At 37.6% G+C, this 13,195-nt stretch overlaps 1 protein-coding gene across 1 annotated transcript in view; it reads right to left on the reverse strand.

The window, feature by feature from the left end:
* Positions 1-10,108, reverse strand: part of MEIKIN (meiotic kinetochore factor) — a 46,951-nt gene extending 36,843 nt beyond the window's left edge. The window contains exons 1-6 of the mRNA XM_012727743.1: positions 9,994-10,108; positions 9,727-9,820; positions 8,979-9,066; positions 7,353-7,413; positions 2,918-3,040; positions 1,007-1,126 (exon numbers count right to left, since the gene is read on the reverse strand). Coding sequence (XP_012583197.1) covers positions 1,007-1,126; positions 2,918-3,040; positions 7,353-7,413; positions 8,979-9,066; positions 9,727-9,820; positions 9,994-10,108 — 601 coding nt within the window. The remainder of the gene's footprint in view (positions 1-1,006; positions 1,127-2,917; positions 3,041-7,352; positions 7,414-8,978; positions 9,067-9,726; positions 9,821-9,993) is intronic.
* Positions 10,109-13,195: the final 3,087 nt, after the last annotated feature.

A 13,195-nucleotide genomic window follows, 5' to 3' on the forward strand; every position in this document is an offset into this window, starting at 1 on the left:
TATATTTACTAAAAAAGGAAACCAATAACTTTTCAGTAGAGAAGACCACAAGTCATCACCTTAAGTGATGAGATTTAACATGACCAGGAATAACACATATGGACATCAAGAATCTCTGTAATAGAATATCTCAAGGAAATTTTTTCTTTGGTATTCTTATCCAAAATTGTATAACCTTACTTCAATTATGAGAAAAAACTATACAAAAATCCAAATTGTGGGCTTTTTCCAAAATAACTGATCATATTCTTCAAAAGTATCAAGACTATGAAAGAATAAGAAGTGTGACAGACTGCAGAAAAGGAAAAATAACAATCAAATGCAATGTAGGATCTGAATACTATCCTAAAACAAAACATATGCCATTAATGGAAAAGCAGGCAGTATCTGATCACGGTCTGTAGTTTAGTTAAAATTTTGCTCTAATGTTAATTTCCTGATTATGGTTATTGCGCTTTGGTTATATAAGAAAAACTTTAGGAAAAGCTGGGTGAGAGGGAAAAAAAGGACTATCTTTGCAATTATTCTACAAACCTAAAGTTAGTTAAAAATGAAAGTTATAAAATAGTAAATACTTATGTGCTTAAGCTACTATGTCAGAAGTAGGTATAGAGCCCTCCCTGGTGGCGTAACAGGTTAAAGTGCAACACTATGAAGCTATCACAGCCACTGAGGCATGACTTTAATCCCTGGTCAGGAGTTGACCCATGTGGCACGGCAGATATCTCCTGTCTCACCTGCTGCTCCCTGCAGCAGTGTACTTTGTCAATCTGCCTGTTCTGCTCTGCACTCTGCCTCTGGTAAATCCCTGCACCTCTGGCCTGTACTCAGTTCTGTATGCATAAATAATCTTTTTTTTTTTTTTTAAAGAAAGTATGTTTAGCCAGGGGTAATGCTAATCGATAAAGTTAGCTTGAGAATAATTCAAAAGAAAAAGTATTCTGCCTTTCTAACACTGGCATCTGTTTCCCCTGTAGATATTAGAATAAAGAATGTGAAAACTCACCTAAAATTGTAGAGAGGTTTAAAAACTGTGCTGCCTCCTCTATTACTACTGCTTTACTGGTATCCAGAAGAGTGGAGTTCTTGTATAGCATGTGTTCTTCCAACTTGGGACACTCCCAATCTAAAAACACAGGGAGAAATGGCACAAAACTAAACAACACGCATGTGACAGGTTACCTTCCAATCTATACTGACTTAGGGCCACAGTCTATACCAAGATAGGGTAACTGAAGAGGAAAATAACAAGTTTTGATGGTATCTTTGGTGTATTTTGGTTTTCTAACCTTTCATATATTTGCCCCACAAACATTAAAGGTGCATGCTATCTAACTCTCATATTTTATGTAAAAGTGACATTAACTAGCATAAAACAAAATAACACAGAAGGGTCTCCCTGTAGCACAGAGGTTAAAGACAGCCCTATCAAGCAATCACCAGCTGGGAAACTAATCCACATGGCACAGCAGACCTCTCCTGTCTCACCTACTGTTCCTCTCAGCAGTGTATTTCAGTACACCTGCCTGTTCTGCATCCCACTCTATATCCAGTGAATCTCATCCCTGCACCTCTGGCCTATTCCCCAGTTCTGTATGCATAAATAAATAAATCTTTTTAAAAAATAGCCCATCCTTTAGTACAAACTCTTTCTGTTTCAAAATATCCCAAAGAATTCAGATCCCATTTGAGTAGGACAGGAATAGATACATCTTTCATATCTTTATTATAAATATTAGTGCAACCAAATTCTAAGCTTTCCTGGGATACTATAACACAAAATGGCTTGTTTCTGGGATATTCCCACTATTGACAGGTCCAGGTTTGCTTTATCAGATCATTTACTCTGTAGCTTTCCAACTCAATGCTTTATTTTTTACAATTCTCTTCAATATTGTATGTTCAGTCTTTCAAAAAAAAAAAGTTATTTTCCACAAAAAAGCTGATTCAAAAAGACACCTGCACCCCCATGTTTACTGCTACTTTATTTATAATAAGAAAGACATGGAATCAACCCAAATGTTCAAAATTAGATGACTGGGTTAAAAAGATGTGATTACTCAGCAATCAAAAAAATAAACTCATGCCTTTTGCAGCAACATGGATGGAGCTGGAAGGGATCATGTTTAGTGAAATAAGCTAAAAAGAAAAAGAAAAAATACTGGATGGTTTCACTTGTTGCAGGAGCATAAAGGACCGGGGTGGGGGGAAATAATAATAATGAACAACTATATACCAGAGACATTTTATGGGGGTGGAGTGGAGAATGGAATAAAAAATGGGGGTCAAAAAATGTGCAAAATGATGTAAAAATAAACTTTTGTAATAATTAAAAAAAAATGGGGGTCAGAGGAAGTGCAAAGGACTATGGTGATGGCACACAGGTGAATTGTAATCCCATAGGGATTACAACTAAGATAGAAAAATGCACAAAATGATGTAAAAATAAACAATTATATTAAAATTAAAAAAGGCATTCTGGCATTTTAGAAAGTTTTAGGTGAAAGTATGTGTTCAATATGCCATCATTAACTAAAGACTCCTAAATATATGTGCAGTGAATTCAAATAACTCTTAAGTTTCTTAGCTTGTAGAGAAAATTTAAGCAAGGATATAGCTGTAAGGAAGAGAAATGAAAGAAATAAAAATCATCCTATAGTTCAAGAAAAAATTCATTATGTGCAAAACAGCCTAACAACTGGATTATTCTCTTCCATCCTTCTTTAATCTGAGGGCTTTTGCAGCATAGTCCTTTGTGATTAAGCAAGGAACACAGTAGATAGGAAACAGGGGAGGGAGGTATTGGTGAGGAAGACAAACACACCTTCTCAAAAGAAACATTTAGTCATTGTAGGATATGTGGACAAAGGAACAATTTCTATAGTGGAGTAATTTAAAGTAGAAATCATTTTCTTACCTAAATGATCTGCTCCTCTGAAGAGTTCAGGTGATGGGAAGCTACTTAACCTTTCTTCAGAACTCCTATATTCTGTGTAAGAGTCTGTGACTGAACAACTCAGAACATGCTGCCAACTTAATCCTGTAGTATAAACAAGAAAACAAAAAAAGGTAAAAATTTCAATAGAAAACAATCAAAGCCCTAAAAGTTTTAATTTTTAGAAATTTACATGCAGTTGTATAATATAATAAGAAAGTATTATATAGATATAGGATATATCTATATAATAGATCTATAGATCTATAGGTAGTTGTTAGGCAGTTTTGCACATAATGAATTTTTTCTTGAACTATAGGCTGATTTTCATTTCTTTTATTTCTCTTCCTCTCAGCTATGTCCTTGCTTAAATTTTCTCTACAAGCTAAGAAACTAAGAGTTGTTTGAATTCACTGCACATATATTTAGGAGTCTTTAGTTAATGATGGCATATTGAACACATACTTTTACCTAAAACTTTCTCTTCCTTTCAGCTATGTCCTTGCTTAAATTTTCTCTACAAGCTAAGAAACTAAGAGTTGTTTGAATTCACTGCACATATATTTAGGAGTTTTTAGTTAATGATGGCATATTGAACACATTCACCTAAAACTTTCTAAAAAACTGTTTCCACATACAACTGAAAGGCAAACTATTGTACACCACTTATTTCAAGCTTAGAAAATAAATGATTTTGATAATGATAAATGAATTATAATATTTTCCCAATTTTTTCAAAGTTTTACAACTTACTCCTCTACTCTTGATGCAAAACATAACTTGTGATTCTTGACACCAAAACATAATTACATATAGTAAATTACATATAGTAAATTACAAATATCTCTTTATATCCTATATCTATATATTTGCAAACTACTAATGAAAAGCTAACTATCTGAGGAAAGGGTGATTTTAGTTATTCCAACTGAAACACAAAGTTTCTAAATACAGACAAAGTAACTAAAGGAACTGAACAGATAACCCAGAAATAAGTTCACACATGTATTTTGCCCAAGATGCTAAGTCTATTTAGTGAAGAAAGTATAAATTATTTGTGTTGGGAAAACTGTAAATCCATATGCAAAAGCAAAACAAAACAGAAAACTTGCATTCATACTTTCCACATATAAAAAATTAACTGAATATCACAAATCTAAATGTAAATCCTAAACTACAAACCTAAGGGGAAATAAGAGGGAAAGTTTCATGACAAAGAGTTAGTCAAAGATTTTTTGATACACAGTATAAAAGATGATTCATAGGACAGTAGCAATGATAAACTGGACTTTAGAAAACTTTAAAACCTTCTTTTCAAAAGAGACTTAAGGTGAAACATAAGCTACACACTGAGAAGAAATATTTTCAAATGAATTGCAACCCAAAATGGAAAGAATTTTGAAAAGTTAAGAGTAAGAAATAAACATCTAAACTTGGAAATTTTAAAGACATCACCAGAAGAGTGGACTAGAAAGAAATTTACAATAAATGATGTCCTGTCCTTTTTACCTGTTTAATTTTTAATTCTAACCTTTTAAAATCAGTTTGGAAGTGTTTCTTTCTCTTCATTAAAAAAAAAAAAAAAAAAGGGGGCACTTCCTGCTGGCACAACAGGTTAGGATGCAGCACTGCAAGCTGGCCGCAGTCGCTTTAGTTCAAGTTCCATCCGCAGCCCTGGAAGGGAGCCACTTGGCTCCGCAGACCTCTACTGACCCGCCCGCTGCTCTCCTCAGCAGTGTACTTCGTCAGTTGGCCTGTTCTGCTCCCCACTCAGTCTCTGGTGAATCCTCTCACCGTCCCTGCATCTCTGGCCTGTACCCCAGTTCTGTATGCACAAATAAATAAATCTTTAAAAAAAATAAAGAAAGAAAGAAAAAGAATTGTCTTAAAAAAAAGAGTTTAGAAGGACTGGTACAGTTCTAAACGTTAAGGGAAACCGGAAAGTTGAGTAAGAAAAAGGAAAACATACACAACTTTAGTCAGTCAGCATTCATTAAACAATTCTAATGTCAAAATAGATATCAATACCAATAAAATTTCACTGGGTTTAGAGGTAAGGGATGAAAACTTGTTTGCTCCAGCTCTGGATCTGACTCACATCTATTTTTGCCTATTCAATATCCTCCTCTCTTTCCTTCATTAATACTTTTTGAAAAAGTATTGCTATGAGAAATCTCAGCTTACTCAAATGTGGATTACTTGCTGCACAACTTTCTTCCTGAGATTCTGTCTTTTCTTAGCAATGATGGCAAGTTCAAAGCATGCATGGGAAGACTCAAATCATTCTCTGCTCACTCAAGTCATTTTCAGTCCTACATGGGAGCCACCCCACTCTCCAGAAACCTCCCTATATGTAAACATATCATTCTGATATGTGAGGGAATTGTCTTAAAATATGAATCAAATTTTTGGTGGGTACCAATAAAATCAGTCTTCTGTCAAAATCAGTTCTCTTCAGAATTTGAAATGCATTTTCCCACCACACTCTAGTTTCAGTAGTTTACTCTTAAGAAGTTAACTCCATTCATATCTTTGATTGTTTAACTGCAATCAAGTATTTTTCTCCCGAAGATGAAGTATTTCTCTTTTTATTCTGCAGATTTTAAAATTATACAATGCCTTAGTGTGGGTGTTTTTTACATTCACTGAGATTGGAAATGGCTGTACTCTTTCAATATGTATACTCATGGCTATAAACCATGAACCAACACAAATGCAATGAAAATGTGTTTCTAGTTTTCTGTTTTAATGTCTGAAAGTAGTATTTTTCAGATGTTACAAGCTCTGAACAAAGTGGGTTTAGAGGGAATGTATTTCAACATAATAAAAGCTGTAAATGACAAGCACACAGCCAACATGGTATTCAATATGAAGAGCTGATTAATCTTTCCACTAAGATCAGGAATAAGACAGGGGTGCCCACTCTTGCTTCAGTTATTCAACATAATATTGGAAATCATAGCTAAAGAAATTAGGCAGAAAAAAAATAAAGAAGTAAAAGGCATACAAAGTAGAAAGGAAATGAGCAGATTTAAACTATCAAAACTAAGTCATTGATGGAAGAAATTAAAGACACACAAAGAAATGACACACATTTCTATAAACAGCCTTCCCTAGCCATCACCTATCTGACATTGCTTCTTGGGCATGTTAAAGGCACCCATAACTTACTATATTAAAACTCGAATTTATGATTTTTCCCTCAAACTAGATTTTCTTCCAGTTAATGGCAAGACCTTGTATCCAGTTATATCAGCCAGAAGCAAGTGTCATCTCTGATGCCTCCAAGTCCTTCACTCTTTATTTGCCAAATCCTGTCAATTTCATGGCCTAAAACAGCCATCAGATATGCCCACTTCTTTCCATTTCTAATGGAAAGTATAAGATGCCTTTTTTCTCCCTTAATAAACAGTAGTCTCTTAAGAGGTCTACTGTCCCCACTGCTGTTTCTATACTATAGCTAAAGTGGCATCAATATTATTTAAAAGACTTCAGTGATGCTACAACTTTCACTTCTTCTCACATATCCTCTTGTCTTTACTGCATGATGGCCTTCTTTCAGTTCACTTTCTTCAGTTCATTTGAACACATAATGCTCAGTCCCAAGTTAGGGTCTTTGCACATGCTGTTCCCTCTGCCTAGATTGCTCTTTACTTGTCTCTTATGCATAGAAGTTTCTACTCTTCTTCATATGTCCATTAAATTGCTATTCTCTCCAAGCAAATGGAATTAGTTGCACTGAAGTTAAAAACTGGAAACATTAGTGAGCAGATCTGATATCTTTCTACTATGAATTTAGATAACTTCTTTAAACATTAACACAGTTTAAGTGTGATTATTATACTAAAGCAGGATTATTGTATATTACATACAAAGTTTATTGTGCTTCCTTAGGAGATTATAGTCTTTTTAAAAAATCTTTCTCTTCAATACTTAACACAAATGTGATTTCACATTTAGTATTATATATGCATTTGAGAGCTAGTGATGAAGCCAGAGCAGAAAGGCACAAATGTTCACCTAGGACTAGAAGAAAGGCACATTCTTCCACTAAAATTGGAATATGGGGCCCTTCCTGGTGATGCAGCGGGCTAAAGCACAGCACTGCGAAGCTATCAGCAGCTTCAGTGCGATTTTGATCCCCACACCGTAGGTGATCAACATGGCTCAGATCTCTCCTGTCTCACCTGCTGCTCCCCTCAGCAGTGTACATTGCCAATTTGCCTGTAACTGCTCCCCACTCAGATTCTGGTGAATCCTCTCACCACCCCTGCACCTCTGGCCTGTACCCCATATCTGTATGCTTAAATAAATAAATCTTTTAAAAAACTTTAAAAAAATTGGAATATGGCACTAAGATATATATATATATATATACTTTGTAAGAAAGACCCAAGTTCACATCTGACAGTCTTACCTGATACTAGTTCACTATTTGATGAACTACTGTTAACCTGCAGGTTATCTGTCACTGACTCCTACATGAAATAAGAATTAAAAATACAGCACAAATTATGAGGTGTAATATTTCAATATTATAACATTGATTTGGTTATTTTGAAACTGAATATTGACTATGTAAATTAGTTCATTTATATATATTTTTTCAGCTTACTGATGACAGATATAATTATAGTTAATATTAAATCTAAATATAAACATTGAAATATAATATTGTGAACATACGAAGGGAGTCAATATAACACACTTGTCAACTAATGTGGGATAAACCGGAAACCAGAAGATAATCGTTAATCTTTTTCCGATTTTCTAGGGAGGGAGAGTTTTTTTTCTTCTAAATATAAAAGCAAAATATATAAATTTAAAAATTGATAAGTAAATCTAAAATACTAGAAATTAAATTAAAAGAAAACATGGAAAAATCTTGTGTGTGTAAAAGCAAAACTATCATTGAAAATCAATGAAAAATCATTTCACAAACACAAATTAAATGAGGGAAAAATAAACAATAGTATACATGTAAATGGAAAGTAAAAAAATGCTATGTTTCATCTATCACATACATTTATTTTTTAAGCTTGGAAGATGGTGCGAACTTGTCAACAAAAGTAAAAAATTTAAATCTGTTATGACCCTTGACACACTACAAAATATTAACCTTATGATAAAATTTGATGCACATATAAAAATTCTACAGCCAACCAAGATCTACAATAAAAAACCTATAAACAAGCTCAATTCTCCAATCACAGGAAAATAATCATTCAGATTACAGTTTATCCATCAACACCACAAAATACAATGCAGACACTAAAAATATTATTTGCAAGACTACTTAATATTAGAGGAACATGCATTAAGGTAATGTGTAAAATGAAAAACAACATTAAAAAGGAAATGAAAATCATGCAAAAATCAGAATAAATTGTTTAAACACTTTTTTTTGGCATTTAGTCTGAATCATATTGAAGGAACACTTAACAGTGCTAAAATCTGGTTGAAACTTCCCTCCCCCAAAAAACATGTTATGAGGCATATGTAAGCTAAAACACTGGAAGATGATTATCAAATTTATGTCATGTGAGTCACACCAATTTTTAAAATGTGTCTTTCTCTAAACTACAGCTGTACATCTTTAAAACACTGTACAGATTCCACAATAAGTATCAAATATGGACCAAGAACTTATATAAATATTCTAAGGGTAATAACCCTGTTTCTAGTTGTTAACAGGAATTCAAATGAGAAAATATGAAAAGACTTTAAAATCTTAAGTGTTACTGAACATAAGGAGTGACAAAGAAACATTTTTATCTCTTACACAGAAATTTAGTCATTAACAGACTTTTGTTTTTTTGGTCAAGAAAATAAAAAAAAATGAAAATGCACATCTAGGAACCTACCACAATCAGAAATTCAAGGCCCTACCTAAAAGCACATCATCAGCGTTTGCAAAAAATACTAGCAGGTTGTGTGTAATGTCTACTGACCAAAGCCCCTGATGTACTTTCATCTGCAGGGAGGCCAGCTATCACCAGTCCCTGCTAAGTATTCCCAAAGATCATAGAAGAATCATACATACAATCAATGGAGCGATGTTCCCGGCCTGAGTCTCTTCACTCGTGCTATTTTCTTGCAGGCTTTTCTCTCCTGAGACTCTTAATTGAGTGCTAACAAACAAACAACACAATGAGTTTACACTGTCTAGATTGCCTCTCACCTTTATGTTCACCCTGTTCTGAATAGGAAAGGCTGTTGGGGAAATTTTTTTAGAAAGTGAGGGCCAGAGTGGGTATTGATACTCAGTGCTCTGGATGATTTCAAAGAGGTTTTACCACACTTGTTTTTATGTAACTTGGCGAGATTTCCTTCTTTTTTAAAAAAAATTTAAAAAAAGATTTATTTACTTATGCATACAGAACTGGGGTACAGGCCAGAGGTGCAGGGGTGGTGAGAGGATTCACCAGAGACAGAGCGGGGAGCAGAACAGGTGCACTGATGAAGTACACTGCTGAGGGGAGCAGTGGGGGGGTCAGGAGAGGTCTGCCGTGTCATGTGGGCCACCTCTGGGGTGGGGATTGAACTCATGTTGGGGCCTCTTTAGCTTCTTAGTGCTGTGCCTTACTTAACCTGTTGTGCCACCAGGGAGGGCCCTCCTTTTTTTTTTTTTTTTTAAATTTTTTAAGTCAAATTTCTGTGTCGATGTTGTAAAAGTGAACTCAGTATTCTATTTTGTTTCTTGATTCCTACAATGGGGGGCTAATAGAAAAATAGCTCTGAAATTCTGAGGTTGCCAAAAGGCCTGGGGGTTATTACTCCAAGCTACGCACCTCAGCGGCCCAGGGCCGCCACCTCCCAGCCTGCTCTGCTCAGCCTTCTCCTCGATCCTCGCCAAGTCGTGCACTTTGCCACTTCCTTTCAGGCCTGAAAGAGGGCGACTCCTGTCAGGGTGAAGGCCGTGGGAGGCCGCCCATGGGCTTTGGGGTCCCTGGCTCCGAGGCCCCGCCACTCCCACCCTCCTCCCTCGACCGGTCCTTCCCAGATGCCGCCCCATAGACCAGCCAGGCTGGGCTTACAATGGGCAGGGAGTCTTCGGCCAGGCCCCGAGGGGACCTCCACCTTCGCAGGAGCGCCTAAGCCTGGCGTCGGGGTTAGGTTAAGCCTTTCGCAAGCCCGCTTCTTGCGGGTATACACCCGTGGCCACAGCGCCATCCCACCCAGGGCCGAGGCGCCTCGAGGCCCTCGACGGCCTGTCTCGTTGTAGCCTTCCTAAGGAACAGCGCTACAGTCGGAGGGAGGCAGCGTCCAGGACGGCCTGCAGGAGGTATAAAAGGAAGGTGAGAGAATCTGGGGTGCTCCCTCCCGACTGGGTGCTCGACTAAAGCCGTCAGTGGAGCTCCCGCGCTTTTATTGCTGCCAAGCTGCACTGCGCAACGGCTTCTGGGAAGACGCGGTGAGGTATGGCGGCCCCGCCCACCAGGAAGCGCCCCCGGCTGGCTGATAATAGCTAATGCGCTGTAAGCCTGCAGGGCGCCTAGCAGGGGCAGCTCTCCACAGTGTGAGGAGAAACCTTACAGAACCTTCTCATTCAGGGACGCCTGTGCTTTCGAGTTCCTCTTTAGCCGGATGGACCCAACATGTGCTAGCCACGCCACCACTGCTCTTACCAGCTCTGCTATAGGGCCTTTCTTGGTAATGGAGTTTTAGCAATCTGAGCACAAGGAGTCCAACAGGTAAGCCCGACTCTGCAGGAAGGGCAAAGATAAACATGAAAGCGACAGTAAGCATGCACCCAGAAACCAGCTGACCTTGGGGCTGCCAATTTGGGGGTAGGGTGGGAGGGAAGGTGTATCTGGAATCCAACCAGTCTTGGGTTCCAGGAAGTTTCTTCTCAAGGATAGACACCATCCCTTAGCTTCCTTCTTCTCCCTCAGGGGCCACCTCCTGGACTTCTTGGCAGCCTGGGTAGAGACTTCCATAGTAGCACACCCTTATGTTATAGGGCAGGGAGAGGGGGCACCCCTGAACCCCCAAACCTGCCTGCTCTAAATAGCTTCTGCCACCCACCGCATCAAAACAAGACATAAGAGCTGTAATGAAAAGGAACTTTAATACAGTGAGTGTACAATATGGAAGACAGAGAATATAATTTCTAAATCAAACACCTGAAGTTACCCATCGCCTCCTGGGCAAAAGTCAACCCAAAAGGGATTGGTCTTAGGCTGAGTTCTGTCCAACTGGAAGGATACAGAAATGACCTCCCTCTCTCTATATACCCAGGTTGGATTATCTGGCTGCATGTGATAAACATTGTGCACATAAGAATAAGCATTTTATTTTTAAACAATTATATTTCACAACCATTTGAAGAGTTTATAGAAACTCAAGCCTTTCTGTGAAACTCCAGTATTTTGTTGTGATAAAAGTTATATCAATATACTATGTATTTTATTCACTCATATATATTTTAGCCTGCTTTTAGAAATGCATAACAATTGATATGTGATTATTATGAATTAAAACAGTTTTGTAAAGAACAGAAGGTTCAAATATAGTGTTTACAACCACTGAATTGATACTTACTCAGCACCTTACTCTCTGTTAAGCATTGTGGTAGGTCCTGGGGATACAAAGGTAAATTATAAAAAACCCTTAAATCAAGGATCTCACAGTTTTGCTGCACTATAAAGCAGTTTTTATATTACAACATGCTTTCTTTCATCACATCCATGATATGCTGACAGTCTGTAGTTCACAAGTCAGTTCTCCAGTTTTCCTTTGGAGAGAAGAGGATATAGTGAAAAAACTTAAAATTCTTAAATGACCTTTGTAAAGGCCTGGGTCCTGGGATGCTCTATGTCTACTAGTGGAAGAAGCTTTGGGGGTGAGTGGGCAGGGGAACAGCTTAAAGCAAAAACCACTGTAATCTTCATTGACCTTATTCCCTAGAATTCTGTCTTACTATAGTGAATTACATTCATTGAAATTCTATAAAGGATTTATACAAGTTAATGCATAGGGTTTCAAACTGGAAATAACCTTTGGCATGGTATTTTTGAACCACAGGTGTCCTTAGAGACCACAACATTAAGGAGGCTCATTATGACAGGTGGTTCACTTAAGTGGCATAGGTCTCCTGGCATTTGGCCAGTGTGCTTGTCATGCTCCCATCCCTCCCAACACATAGCATGGGAATGGTTAGGCAAGCATGAAAAGGAGCTTGAAGCCCTTGAGTAGTAAGGGGAGAATAAGGGACTAAAGACTGCTGTGTTCTTTTTAAAATATTCAGTTAGGCCTTTCCTGGTGGTGTGAGTTAAAGCACAGCACTATGAAGCTAACTGCAGCCACTGCAGCACAAGTTCAATCCCCCGCTAGGAGCTGACCCCCATGGCACAGCAGACCTCTGCTGTCTCATGCCTGCTGCTCCCCACAGCAGTCAACTTTGTCAACTGCCTGTTCTGCTCCCCACTCTGTCTCTGGTGAATCCTCTCACCACCCCTGCACGTCCAGCCTGTACCCTAGTTCTGTATGCATAGATAAATCTTTGTAAAATAAAGGTTAAAAAAAAAAAGATGGGTATATGTATTGCATGAAGGTACAGAAAAGCACAATACTTTTAGAGCAATATAAAAAGTAGTTGGTGTGACTGGAGCCAGGGCTTTATTGGGGAATGGCAAGAGAAGAGATGCTAGGCTTTGTGTGTTAAACCAGTGAAATTGAACTTTGTCCTGAAAACTATGGAAAGTCGTCAAAGGAATATTAATCAAGGGGTAGCATGACCAGATTTTCAATTTAGAAAGATCTCCCTGACTCAGTCTGGATAGTGAAATTTGAGGAAGCTGTGGTCAAAATAGGAAGACTAAATACTGAAACTCTGTAATACTTGAGAAAAGGATGGATGAGAGTGGCCCCTGCTACACTAATAGCTTCAAGAATAGAGTGGATGATAGCAAATATACGGAGAAGGCAGAATTTGAACAGCTTCGACATAGTAGAATGCACCATTCTTAAAAAGTGTGCCAATTAACTGTGTATAGGTTAAAAACATTATGGAAATTCTTTTTAAGGGCTATCATGATAGAAAATTTGAATACAGTTACTTGTGTTTGTTTGAAAGCATAAAATGATTTAAATTCAGCACACATTTGAATACAGTTACTTGTTTGTTTAAAAGCATAGAATGATTTAAATTCAGGCCAACGAGAAAGTCTCTGGGGACACCACAAGTCTGGAGTTTGGGGATCTTACAGAGGATGTAGAATATGCTGACAAGTGATATGTTTACTGTAGCACTAGATT

This window comes from Condylura cristata, unplaced genomic scaffold (assembly GCF_000260355.1).
Source record: "Condylura cristata isolate star-nosed mole 26May11 unplaced genomic scaffold, ConCri1.0 scaffold00021, whole genome shotgun sequence".
NCBI classification, from domain to species: Eukaryota; Metazoa; Chordata; class Mammalia; order Eulipotyphla; family Talpidae; genus Condylura; species Condylura cristata.